Source organism: Cicer arietinum, chromosome 4, assembly GCF_000331145.2.
Source record: "Cicer arietinum cultivar CDC Frontier isolate Library 1 chromosome 4, Cicar.CDCFrontier_v2.0, whole genome shotgun sequence".
Classification (NCBI taxonomy): Eukaryota; Viridiplantae; Streptophyta; class Magnoliopsida; order Fabales; family Fabaceae; genus Cicer; species Cicer arietinum.
In genome coordinates, this window is record NC_021163.2 from 56,758,875 (window position 1) to 56,769,823 (window position 10,949).

The window sequence follows — 10,949 nt, forward strand, 5'->3', positions numbered from 1 at the left end:
TAAGTGACCCAACCCAATAAGTAAAAGATTAATTACTAATATTAATAATAATAATATATATATTTCTATACGGGCGGGTCGGTCACCGACGATTTGAAATCCTAGACCCAGACCCGCCCACGTCAACCCCTTCAAATCCTAAAATGTTACCCGCAAATCCAATTGGGTCGATCCAACCTACCCATTTCTTTTTCACCTGAAGCGGGTCGGGTGATGGCTGGCGGATCGCGCACCCTTGTCCAGCCCTAACCAAAACCATACATTTGAACTTTGAAATAGTAAAAACATTAATTCTATGTTCAGTTTGATTTTGATTATTTTACTATTAATTAGTTATTTATTTTTTACTTATAATTGTTTTGATTTTTTATATTCTTTTATTAATTTTTGTCATTTATCTTTTATAAATGACTTTATTTTAACCTTTATGATAAGACAAAGCTATAAGTGTGTGGTCATTGGAATCACTTCAATCTATTGTCAATATGTATTCACGACAATAATTGTATCAAAAAATATTCATTTAACCTCATAAAAGAATTCCATTTAAAAAAAAAAAATTTGCATGCTTTGAAACATATGTAAGATTGCACATTTAACTTTACGATTCATCCAAAATTAAATCTCAATAATATAATCATATAATTATTTGAAAATAGTATAATAAAAAGAACTAATATTCATAATTTATCAAAGATAAAAGATGAAAATTAATTAAATAAAAAAATAAATAACAAAAACAAATATTTAATAAAAAATAAAGGATTAAAATTATATTTTAATTTTAATTTTTGATGGACTTTGATCTTTATTGTAAAAAAAAATAGATATAGAATTGAATAGAATAAAATATATTATTATTGTTATTATTATTTTTTGACAACATTATTATTATTATTATTATTATTATTATTATTATTATTATTATTTCCAGGTGGATGATCTTCTCCCTAAAATTCTCCATTTTTTTAGATTATAGGATAAGGATTTGATAGTGAAAAATCTAATTTTCTTATAAAAAATAGAAATAATGATTTTAACGGAAGCCAAAATTTTAGTGTTTTTTCATGTTTTAAGTAAAGAAGCGAAGGAGCAACCACTTTATTTTGTATCAGTTGATTTCACTAAGGAGAATTGGGCCGTGTAGCTGAACTGGGCCAGTTTCATCAAGTAGCTCAGATGTATTATTAGGGTTTCGTTCTTACCCATATATAGCCGCCGCCGCCATGTTGTTCGATAGGTGAACTATCCGTCGCAGCCGCCGCCGTCTTGTTGGATAGGTCAACTAGCCGACGCTGCGTCTCTTCTCTATCCATCGGCTTCTCAGTAATTTTCCCAATTTCATAAGCAACGCCACAACTCTTCTCATTCATCATCTTCTCAGATATTTTCATAATCTCATAGGTTTTCTCTCTTTTGCTTTTCATCATCGTTATCTATCTTTGTCAATTACATGTTACAGTTAGTTCAATTGGCTATGATGATAGAGATGTCATGCACCACTCTGATTTTACAGTGCTGATAGTTTTCTCATACCCATTATATATCTGAGCCTTTTTCTATTCATTATCATTTTTTTATTTATTTATTTATTTAAAATTGAGGAACCATGTGATGCGGGGTTTTTTAACCTCAACCATGATGCGGACCGTACAGTTTAAAGCTTCTGGGGATAAATTTTGGTTTCTGATGGTTCCTTATCGTTCTCAATTCAATTGTTTTTTATTTTTTTTAATAAATTATATTATTAGTTACTTCTAAGTTTTGCCTTTGTTTTGTTTTACTGAAATTGGATTTAGATTGAATTATTGTTTTTCTTGAATATTGGAGTGTCAGTTTTAATTTCATTTTGATGTATTTTTTAATTAATATACTGATTCAATTTAAATTATTTGGTATAGTGTATTTAGTTGAAAATGACGCGAGCTTATAGTGTGAAGGGGAGGAAGCGAAAAACCAAAGACGTTGTTGTGAGAGAGGAAGATGAAGACCAACAAATCCAACCAAAGAAACCTTTTCTTCAAAGCAAAGAACCAACACCAACAATACCAGAGAAAGACAATCCTGTTGGTATTTCAGGCGATAAACCAAAGCTTCAGAACGAAGAACCAACAGGGACATCAACAATAACTGAATTAAATGAACTCGATGGTATCCCAATTGCTCCTCCAGTTGAGTTAAAAAACAGTGAGAAACCTGGTGTCATTTTCATTCTCGAAAAAGCTTCTTTGGAGATCGGTAAAGTTGGCAAGACTTACAAGCTTTTGAACTCGGATGATCATGCTAATTTCCTCCTCAGAGATAAGAAGAATCCCGGAGATTACAGACCCGACATTACTCATCAGGCACTTCTATCTATTTTAGACAGTCCACTTAATAAAGCTGGAAGGTTGAAAGCTGTATACATAAAGACTGAAAAAGGTGATCTTATAGAGGTTAAGCCCTATGTTCGTCTTCCACGAACATTCAAAAGGTTTGCTGGTGTCATGGTGGAACTGCTTCAAAAATTGAGTATATCTGCTGCTGGCAAGCGTGAGAAACTTCTCAGGATGGTAAAAAACCCCGTAACCAAGTATTTGCCTCTCAACTCGCGAAAAGTTGGTTTTTCTTTTAGTTCAGAGAAGCTTGTGCATATGAATGATTATGTTTCAACAATTCCAAGCAATATGGATCTTGTCTTTGTGGTTGGAGCAATGGCACATGGGAAGGTTGAGGTAGATTACATTGATGACTATCTAGCTATTTCTGCATACCCTTTAAGTGCTGCATATTGTATTACAAGGATTTGTGGTTCCCTTGAGTCAAAGTGGAACATATTGTGATTTAAGCTTCATGCTTATTGTACAATATTTTTTTGAGTAGCACATTTAGTTTTTTTAATATGATTGTTATTTGTTAGTCCTATGTATCAGTATAAGGGAATCAAGTGTCAGCACCAGGCTTCTAATTAAGAAACTTGTGTGAATTGCAAACCCAATAATGATGGGTTGGTCTGTTTGTGTTTGTAACTGATTATTATGTTTGCAACAATTTGTGTTCCGTGTTACTAGCTGTCGGCTAAATTATACATTTGCTCCCTAAATTATTATGTTTGCAACTTCAAGTTTCTGATTATTATCTTCGGTTTTAATCTCCTTACTTTTTTTGTTAGCTAAATTAGTCCTTTCTATCAATTTTATCTAAGTGGCATTGGTTGTGAGTGATTAGGATTCTACAAATCAAAGATGGCAGAATCTTTTATATATATTCAAGAAAAGCCATATATTATTACGAATTTTTACATGAAATTATAATTATAATCATTAGATATATTATAGAAGTGGATCAAAATTAACATGCTCTAGTAAAATTGTTAAAGAATTAATTTAAACACATAAAAAACATATGAGATGGTTTTAATTTTATTTAAAAAAATTATATATACAAATGATCAAATTTACACGGGGAAACATTATTGTGATGTTACATGAATATGTAAGCAGACATGAATATTATGAAGTCTGTTTAGGATAATCTCATTCAGTGATAGGAGCCATTGTGTGCTGGTTAGGAGTCCCTTGACTCCGGTTTATCATTTCCATCATTGTGAGTTCTTGAGCTCTCATCTTTTTTTATTGAATAATATACAGTATCTATTGTGCCTTTGGCCCTCTTTTGTACAAAATAATATATATAGTTTCGTTCTCTTGAATTCACCTGTTCTATCAAAAGGTCATGTCTTGCATGACTTTATGTAGATATTTCTTTTCTTCATGTTATCCATTTTGGTTAAAGGAATAAAGATATTAGCTTTCCATGATGGGAAACACTGGGAAGAGATGTGGAGAACATTAAGGCTATAGTATGACTGTCATTGCATGCCCTTTTTTCTCAGCTCATATAACAAGCTTGGTCAATTATCATACATTTTATCTTCCGAAGCAAACAAAAGAAGATAAGAAAGGCTTGTATCAGTTCCATGAAAATAAAGTTTACTGTTTCATGTATTTATTAAAATACAAATTTTAGACTCTCATATTAAACTCTCGTGTTGAGAACGCTAACAATTTTAATAAATCCACCTTACAAAAACTTTGATAGACTTTTTCTACCCAAGATGCAACAACCGTTTCATGATTCATCTACAAAATTTTAATCTTCATATCATGTACCAACAAATTTATGCAACATCAAGTAGTTGCATTGTATCTAATCTCTCTCTATGTTGTTAGTATACAAGTGTATTAGTATAATTTCACACACCACCGTTACTATGCCCACGGTAGTGCACCAGGATATGGAGTTGGTCCACAATATCTGAACAAAGATTCAATTTCTGGACATCCATTAGGATATGGAATCGACCGATGAAAAGGGTCGCGCTTTAATTTCTTGTGATAAAGCGAACCTCTACATCCATATGGATCTTTTGAGAATTGCGTTCTCACCAATTCCTCGCCTTTTAGAGCAGCATCTTTTGCATTGGATGTCGCAGGAGTGCCGGCATAGAAGAACCTCGACTCTGGAAAGCCAATCGCAGATCGATGTAGATTTGCAAATCTGTCTTCTTTGAAATCATAACTTACAACCTGATTCTCAGAATTAGCAAATCAGAATTAACTCATATGATGCAGCTGAAAAAACTATCAAAATCACCATTCAATTTATATTTGTATTGAAGCATGATACTAGGTTAGAAAATGATTTCCAAAACAGAGATCACTACAAAAAGCTGCATGCACATTAATAACATTGTTCACCAATTAATTCAGAGTATTTCTCAGCAGCCACTACCAAAATTTGAGTATTTGATTTGTTATGGAACAGATGTATGGCCGCAAAAATATTGACATATGTCTTTATACAGAAAGAAACAGAATGCTTCAGAAATCATAACTCACATAAGTTAAGGCTTACTTACAGTGATATTTTGAGGATAGGTTCCAGTAAGCTCTCGGAATCGACAGACACTAAATAGAAGATTTTCAAAGCTGTCCCGTGCATGCTCCTCTGTAAGTGCTCGCCATTTCACACTTTCTTCCTTACCTACACATACATCCCTAGAGAATGAGGCTTTTTGTATATGCAAATAAATTAAGGTGAAATACTTTCAAGTTATCCATATCGACAATATACATTGAAAAAACAAAGATCTACGATACAATGGAGGCCGATCGAGCTGCCTTTTTCGAAGTTTTAGGAAAAATTTGAGAAGCTAATATGTTTTACTAGTAGCAACATAAAACATGATAGCAAAAACCAGAAAGATTACTATTATATTATTTATTTTTGAACGGTAACCCATTTCCATTAGATAAAAACAGAAAGATTACAATGAGGAACAGCAACTGAAACATCTGGGATATGACCCAGCCATGTTCTTGTGCCTACAGATTTTGCTAACTTAGCCCAAACTATGAGCTCCAATATTACTTTGCCTACAAATAAAACAAACAGAAGAAGTCCCAAAATTACACAAAAGATCACTAAGTCCTTAATTATTGGATCAAAAGAGGCAATGCATCTTTGTCCCTGCAACGCATTCCACCACCACCAACGCATCCGTTTGAATTTCTATGATTTGGATGTTCATTGCGCTTCCAATTGAAAGCACCAACACACCCCGAGTGCTTATGCTAAGCATGAATCTGTAACAACACATTCCTTCTACAAGCTGCCATAGAAACACCACCAGTCCGGTCCTTAAAGACACAACCCCACGTTGTCAGCCCCTCTTATGGCACCCAGCATCCACTTGTGCAGTAAACTCGGCAGAAACAGAATTGGACAGCAGTCGGTTATGCTGCAGAGTTTCAATCATTTGTGTCCTCATATTGGCGTGGTTGATCTCTGAAATAAAGTTGCTTGCACTCCTGGCTACCTCCATCGAGTTGGTTACTTTTTTGCTTGAACATAATTTGGTTTCTCTCAGCCCAAATCTTCCACAAAGTTGCACAGAATAATTGGGATCCAAGTTGTTTCTTGCAAGTTAGCCACCTCTTTAGCCAAGTTCTTAAATCAACATCAATCGGGACATGAACTCCTAATGGTGAGGCAAACCACACTAGTTTTGCAGCAGTGTAATGCATAAATTAATGGTCATCCATTTCTGGATTAGAGTTACAGACAGGGCAAGTGATGTCAATTTTGATACCTTTTTTCTTCAAATTGCACCTAGATGGATATGTTTTTAGCTAGCCTCAAAAGAAAATTTATGATGTCAAATTGCACCAATCTAACAGAGTACTCGCCATCCTTTTCACCATTCCAAATTAGTCTATCTTCAGGGAGCCCAAGGGAGAGTGGTTTGCTGACAATTAGCTTAGCCTCTAAACAGTTGAAACAGGAGAAAATGAAATCTCTCTTCCATTGTCTTAGATCCGTATCAATCAGTTCAGAAACAGTAGCATTATGATCAAGAATTCTGACTGGGTTTTAGACTTTGAAACATGATTGTGATCATAGTCAGTTACCTTGCCATATCCTCAAATTGTCTCCATTCCCTATTCTCCACTGACTACCTTCAGAAAAGACCTCTCTAGCATTCGACATACTTCTCCAGGCATAACTAGGGAGAAAGCCAGCCCCTGCCTCCATAAAATTTCCCCTAAGATAATATGGAGCCTTAAATACTTTCCACATCAAAGTGTGCTCCCCATTAAAAAGTCTCCATCCGTGTTTCCCAAGCAGTGCCTTATTGAAATCACTGATTCTTCTAAAGCCCATCCCCCCTTTGTTCTTAGCTCTGGACAGCCTGTTCCAGCTTAACCTTTCCTCTCCCCCTCCTTGGAGCCTTGACAAAATTTGATAGATTTACTAATTCACACGTTCTTTCACATAGATGGGTTGCAGAAATGCATCTAAATACGAGCTCAATTGGCTACCTGATCTAGCATGTTTGATATTCTTTTGCCATCACGTTTGCAATTACTTTGAGACGTTCATGTCTGACATGAAGTGCATGATACACTAGACAGTAACAAACTACATTCCTATAGCAGTTATGCCAAGCATATGATAAGTCTACTAGTACAATCATTCAAATGTCTATGCCATGCAAATGGAATTGGATGGATGAAAGGGATGAAGCAAAATGGAATGAAAATGTAATATGTTCCATTGTTTACATTACTTAAAATAGGATACATTCTATCCAAAACCGTTTATTCTATTCCCCTCCAATGGAATGAAAACTTCAATCTATTTCATTTCATCCAAACTATTTGATATCAAAATCCATGTTTTCAAATTGCAGTCTGCAATTCAAGGTTATTGGCGGTCCACAGTTAGTGGTAAATTATCCTCACAACTAGGATTGAGGCTGCATCAGCCACATTTGATAGTGATTATTTGCAATATCAAAGATCACAAACCAAGGACAACTATTGTCACGGTCGCTATTGAAACCCTGATGGCAACGTAACCACAAGCAAATTTTAAAAACAGTCCCTTATTGCAAATGTACCTCCAATATCATGGTTTTTTTTTATATATCTCTGCGACCACAACACATTTGCAATCACAACCACATCATCCATACTCTCTACTATATCAATGATACCAACACAACCTACATTTATTTAAAACCTTAATTGCAACCACAATGTAAAACCATATAAACAAAACTAGCCTTAATTTCTTCCTTAGTGGCTAGACTCACACACCTTAAGTGCGGAGAAGTTCCTGGTTAGAACTCGAGCAATGTCATTGCAGCTACCAACTGAGTTGTACATACATGACACTAACCTTAATTTCTAACAAAAAAAAAAAACAAACTTTGAGAACCTACAATACAACCAATACCAAAACAATGACACCATAAAATCTCAAGTTAGAAAACTCACCAAACCATCCTTTGAAATCAGCAACAGCCCAATAACTCTGCGCCTCACTACGCGGTCCAGCGTCTTTCCTGGTCTCACCACCACTAAACAAAAGCAAACCAAACTCATCCCTATCAACAATCCCAATCCCTTCTTCAATATGCTTCACAAACGTTGCAGCTTGACCAGGATTCCTCTGATAAGATTCCAAAAACCACGAATCCTCTTTCTCAATTTTCCCACAGCTACTACTAGTGTAAATCGAATGTCCAGCAACCATTACCAGATTCTTCAGCTTCGAAAACGGGTAATCATCCAAAACCGGATCCATTTTCGGGTAAAATTGGGTTCTATTGTAATAAGAGAGAAAAACGAAAAGGGTGAAAGCGAAAGAGAAGAGTGTTAGGAAGAGTGTAGTGAGAGGGTGGAGTTTGAAAAAGTGGTGTAAACGGTTTTTGATCATTTTGAAAGGTGAGTTTTTGGGTTTTCTTGTTCGTTTGATTGTGGTTCCGGATTCTAAGTCGAAATCGGATTTAGAGAATGATGAGAAGGGTTTGTGGGATTGAGATCCGAAAGGGTAATTATTCATGTTGTTTATGGGTTGAAGAGATGCAATGGAATCATTGGATCGCGGTTTTTTGGAAGAGAAGCTAGTAAGCTACATCGAGTGATCAGATCCAATTTCGTGTTTGTTAATGTTGTACTCTCTACCTTTGTCTTCAATGTAAGACTTTCAAGTTACATCGAAAAAGTTATTTTTCAAATAATTTTATTTCCTTACTTTTATTAACTGTTTGATATATTTATATTATTATAAATGTACGTCAAGTGCAGAATAATAATTTTCAAGTAATTTTTTTGTTTAAAAAAAAATTCAAAAGTGATGCATATTGCATTAATATTAATATGGTATAATTGTCAAAAGATAATTAAAGTAGAATTAAAAACTAAACGTGACAATTAATTTGAGATAATTTTTTTTGCAATCGACAGTTATTTTGAACCAAATAATTTTCTTTTTATATAATTATTATTTATTATATTTAATTTGAGGTATTTTGTGGAGAATTAATTAATATTTGTTGTAATTTGAAAAAGTTTATTCAAAAGGAGCAAATTCTTTTTGACTACATTACATATGTGGTCATTTTGTTTATTTTATAGTTTTACTTTGGTCTCAATTTTTTTTTCTTTCAAGTTAATGATCATCTTCATTTCTATTAATGAGATAATGAATAATTTAGCAAAAATAAGAGAAGAGGAGAGTTATGAAATATTACTTCCAAAGAGTATTGTCTATTGTCATTAGAAAATCGATATTTTTTAAGTATTGGTCCATAATGAACTACTTATAAAGGTACCACTTTAAGATTCACCTCTATTTTTTCTAAATAGTCACTATTAACAATTAATTGTCAGCTCCTAAATCCTTCATTTAAATTTCCTTATCCAACTTATCATTTACTTATTTAATCTGAGTCTTGCAGTTACTTGTAAATAAGATGTAATCAACATATAACAACAAAATCAAAAACTTTTTAGATGACATAAATTTGAAGTAAACACAATTGTAAAACTTACCACATTTTTAACCTTATTTGAGTTATGAAGTCATCAAACCTTTTATTATGTTGTCTTAGAGATTTCTTTAAATCATAGAGAGACTTATTGAGCTTTAACACCATGTTTTCTTTTTCTTTCTCTTCAAATCCTTCAGGTTGTTTCATCATGATAGTTTCTTCAAGATTTCCATATATGAATGTAGTTTTGACATCCATTTTCTATAATTCAAGGTCCAACTTAGCCACCATTTCCAAAAGAATTCTTATAGACATGTGTTTTACCACTAGAGAGAAAATGTAACACCCCGATTTTTAACAGCGTGAGTTTATTTTTTTTTCTTTCAAAAATCAACTAATGTAAAACCAAAGCGTAACACAAACGATAATTGTCATAATTAATTACATCATAATTATAACAAACTGAAATAGTTCTGAGGCAATAAACTAAAATATCTAAATATAAAATACGCAGGGGCTATGAGACCTATCAGGCATCGCTCATACCCTTGGGGTATTCTCGCCAGACACATGTACAAGTACTGCTCCAAGAAATACTAATCCCCATGGTCACGTCAAAAAATGGAACATGGACCCACCAAGACAGAAATCATCTGACCGTATAAGTATAGTTACAATCATCCCAAAATGAAATAAGAACAACCACCAAAAGAAAGATATCAAGTCCCTATACAACAAAACTAATCTGATCATACTCTAGCAACTACAATAACATGGGTGACCTCCACACACTCCACAAGTTCCGTCTGACGCAACATCCATCTTCGAGGTAACCTCATCCTCATCAACATCCATAGATGGATCGCTCTCTTTAGAAGTCAGATCCACCCACGAGATAGGGGGCTTCGGCGGCGCCGGGACCTCAAAACAGTCTGCTACTTTAGTGACAATCGGTAAAGGATCATTCACTTGAAGAGGAAGCTCTGACTCGGCCCGCCTAGATGGCCCTACAATCTCTCACTCCATGGGCATCGAGCCCTTATCCTTTCTGCCAGTCCCTGGTCCAACCACTGTATCCTCAGCTCCCACGACGGCCTCTGCCTCCACTCTAACTGAGGAATCCTTCGCATCTTCCCAAGCTCCACTCATCCCAAGCCCTAAACCGGAAGATACCAGATAATCAATCTTCTCGCGAGTGAGTTCCACAAAAAATACTGCCCCAGCTTTCCTACTAGTCCTCACTACCCTCCCCGTATAAGTGGCCCTACTTGAGATGAGGTCATATACCCAAGCAGTCGGCGAGTCTCGATCAGGGAAGTCTAACGACGTCTCCGTCGTCAAGGTAACAATCGGTGGAATGAACTCGGGTATCATCTAAGTGCAAAGCCCAAATTTCCACAATAATTGTAAAGGGTCACCAACCGAAATTAACAAATAACACTTAGCAAAACTCTTATATTTTCAAATGCTCAAAAGAACCTTTTGTTTTAGCATACTCCTCGAAAGGGTTTTCATATGTCCAAAAATGCATAAACAATGTTGAAAAATGAAGTTTTAACAAACTGCATTGTTATAGCTGAATACAACAGAGAAAATGCAGATTTTCAGTTCTAAAATAGCTCTGAAT

At 34.7% G+C, this 10,949-nt stretch overlaps 2 protein-coding genes, 1 long non-coding RNA gene and 1 other non-coding gene across 4 annotated transcripts in view; 2 read left to right on the forward strand and 2 right to left on the reverse strand.

The window, feature by feature from the left end:
- Positions 1–1,046: 1,046 nt before the first annotated feature.
- On the forward strand, positions 1,047–3,062 carry LOC101499888 (uncharacterized). The gene is made up of 2 exons (XM_004498326.3): positions 1,047–1,404; positions 1,902–3,062. Exon 2 carries the CDS (start codon positions 1,917–1,919, stop codon positions 2,820–2,822), a length of 906 nt encoding a protein of 301 aa, XP_004498383.1. The 5' UTR covers positions 1,047–1,404; positions 1,902–1,916; the 3' UTR covers positions 2,823–3,062.
- LOC113786417 (small nucleolar RNA Z221/R21b) lies at positions 1,473–1,555 on the forward strand. The gene has a single exon (XR_003472700.1). It is a non-coding gene; the product is annotated as a small nucleolar RNA Z221/R21b (small nucleolar RNA).
- An 892-nt stretch (positions 3,063–3,954) lies between the features above and the next one.
- On the reverse strand, positions 3,955–8,539 carry LOC101500439 (uncharacterized protein C57A10.07). The gene is made up of 3 exons (XM_004498328.4): positions 7,824–8,539; positions 4,901–5,025; positions 3,955–4,568 (listed from the first exon to the last, which is right to left on the reverse strand). The coding sequence occupies exons 1-3, from the start codon at positions 8,389–8,391 to the stop codon at positions 4,251–4,253; spliced, it is 1,011 nt and encodes a 336-aa protein (XP_004498385.1). The 5' UTR covers positions 8,392–8,539; the 3' UTR covers positions 3,955–4,250.
- A 1,196-nt stretch (positions 8,540–9,735) lies between these two features.
- LOC140919909 (uncharacterized) overlaps positions 9,736–10,949 on the reverse strand; it is a 5,306-nt gene continuing 4,092 nt past the window's right edge. Inside the window, exon 2 of the long non-coding RNA XR_012162552.1 lies at positions 9,736–10,696. This is a non-coding gene — a long non-coding RNA (uncharacterized lncRNA). The remainder of the gene's footprint in view (positions 10,697–10,949) is intronic.

Coding starts and splice junctions, on each gene's coding strand:
- LOC101499888 (XM_004498326.3), top strand. CDS start 1,917: ATGACGCGAGCTTATAGTGTGAAGGGGAGGAAGCGAAAAACCAAAGAC.
- LOC101500439 (XM_004498328.4), bottom strand. CDS start 8,391: ATGAATAATTACCCTTTCGGATCTCAATCCCACAAACCCTTCTCATCA. Junction 5,026..7,823: donor TGATTTCAAAGGATGGTTTG/GTGAGTTTTCTA, acceptor ATGTATGTGTAG/GTAAGGAAGAAAGTGTGAAA. Junction 4,569..4,900: donor CCTATCCTCAAAATATCACT/GTAAGTAAGCCT, acceptor TCTGAGAATCAG/GTTGTAAGTTATGATTTCAA.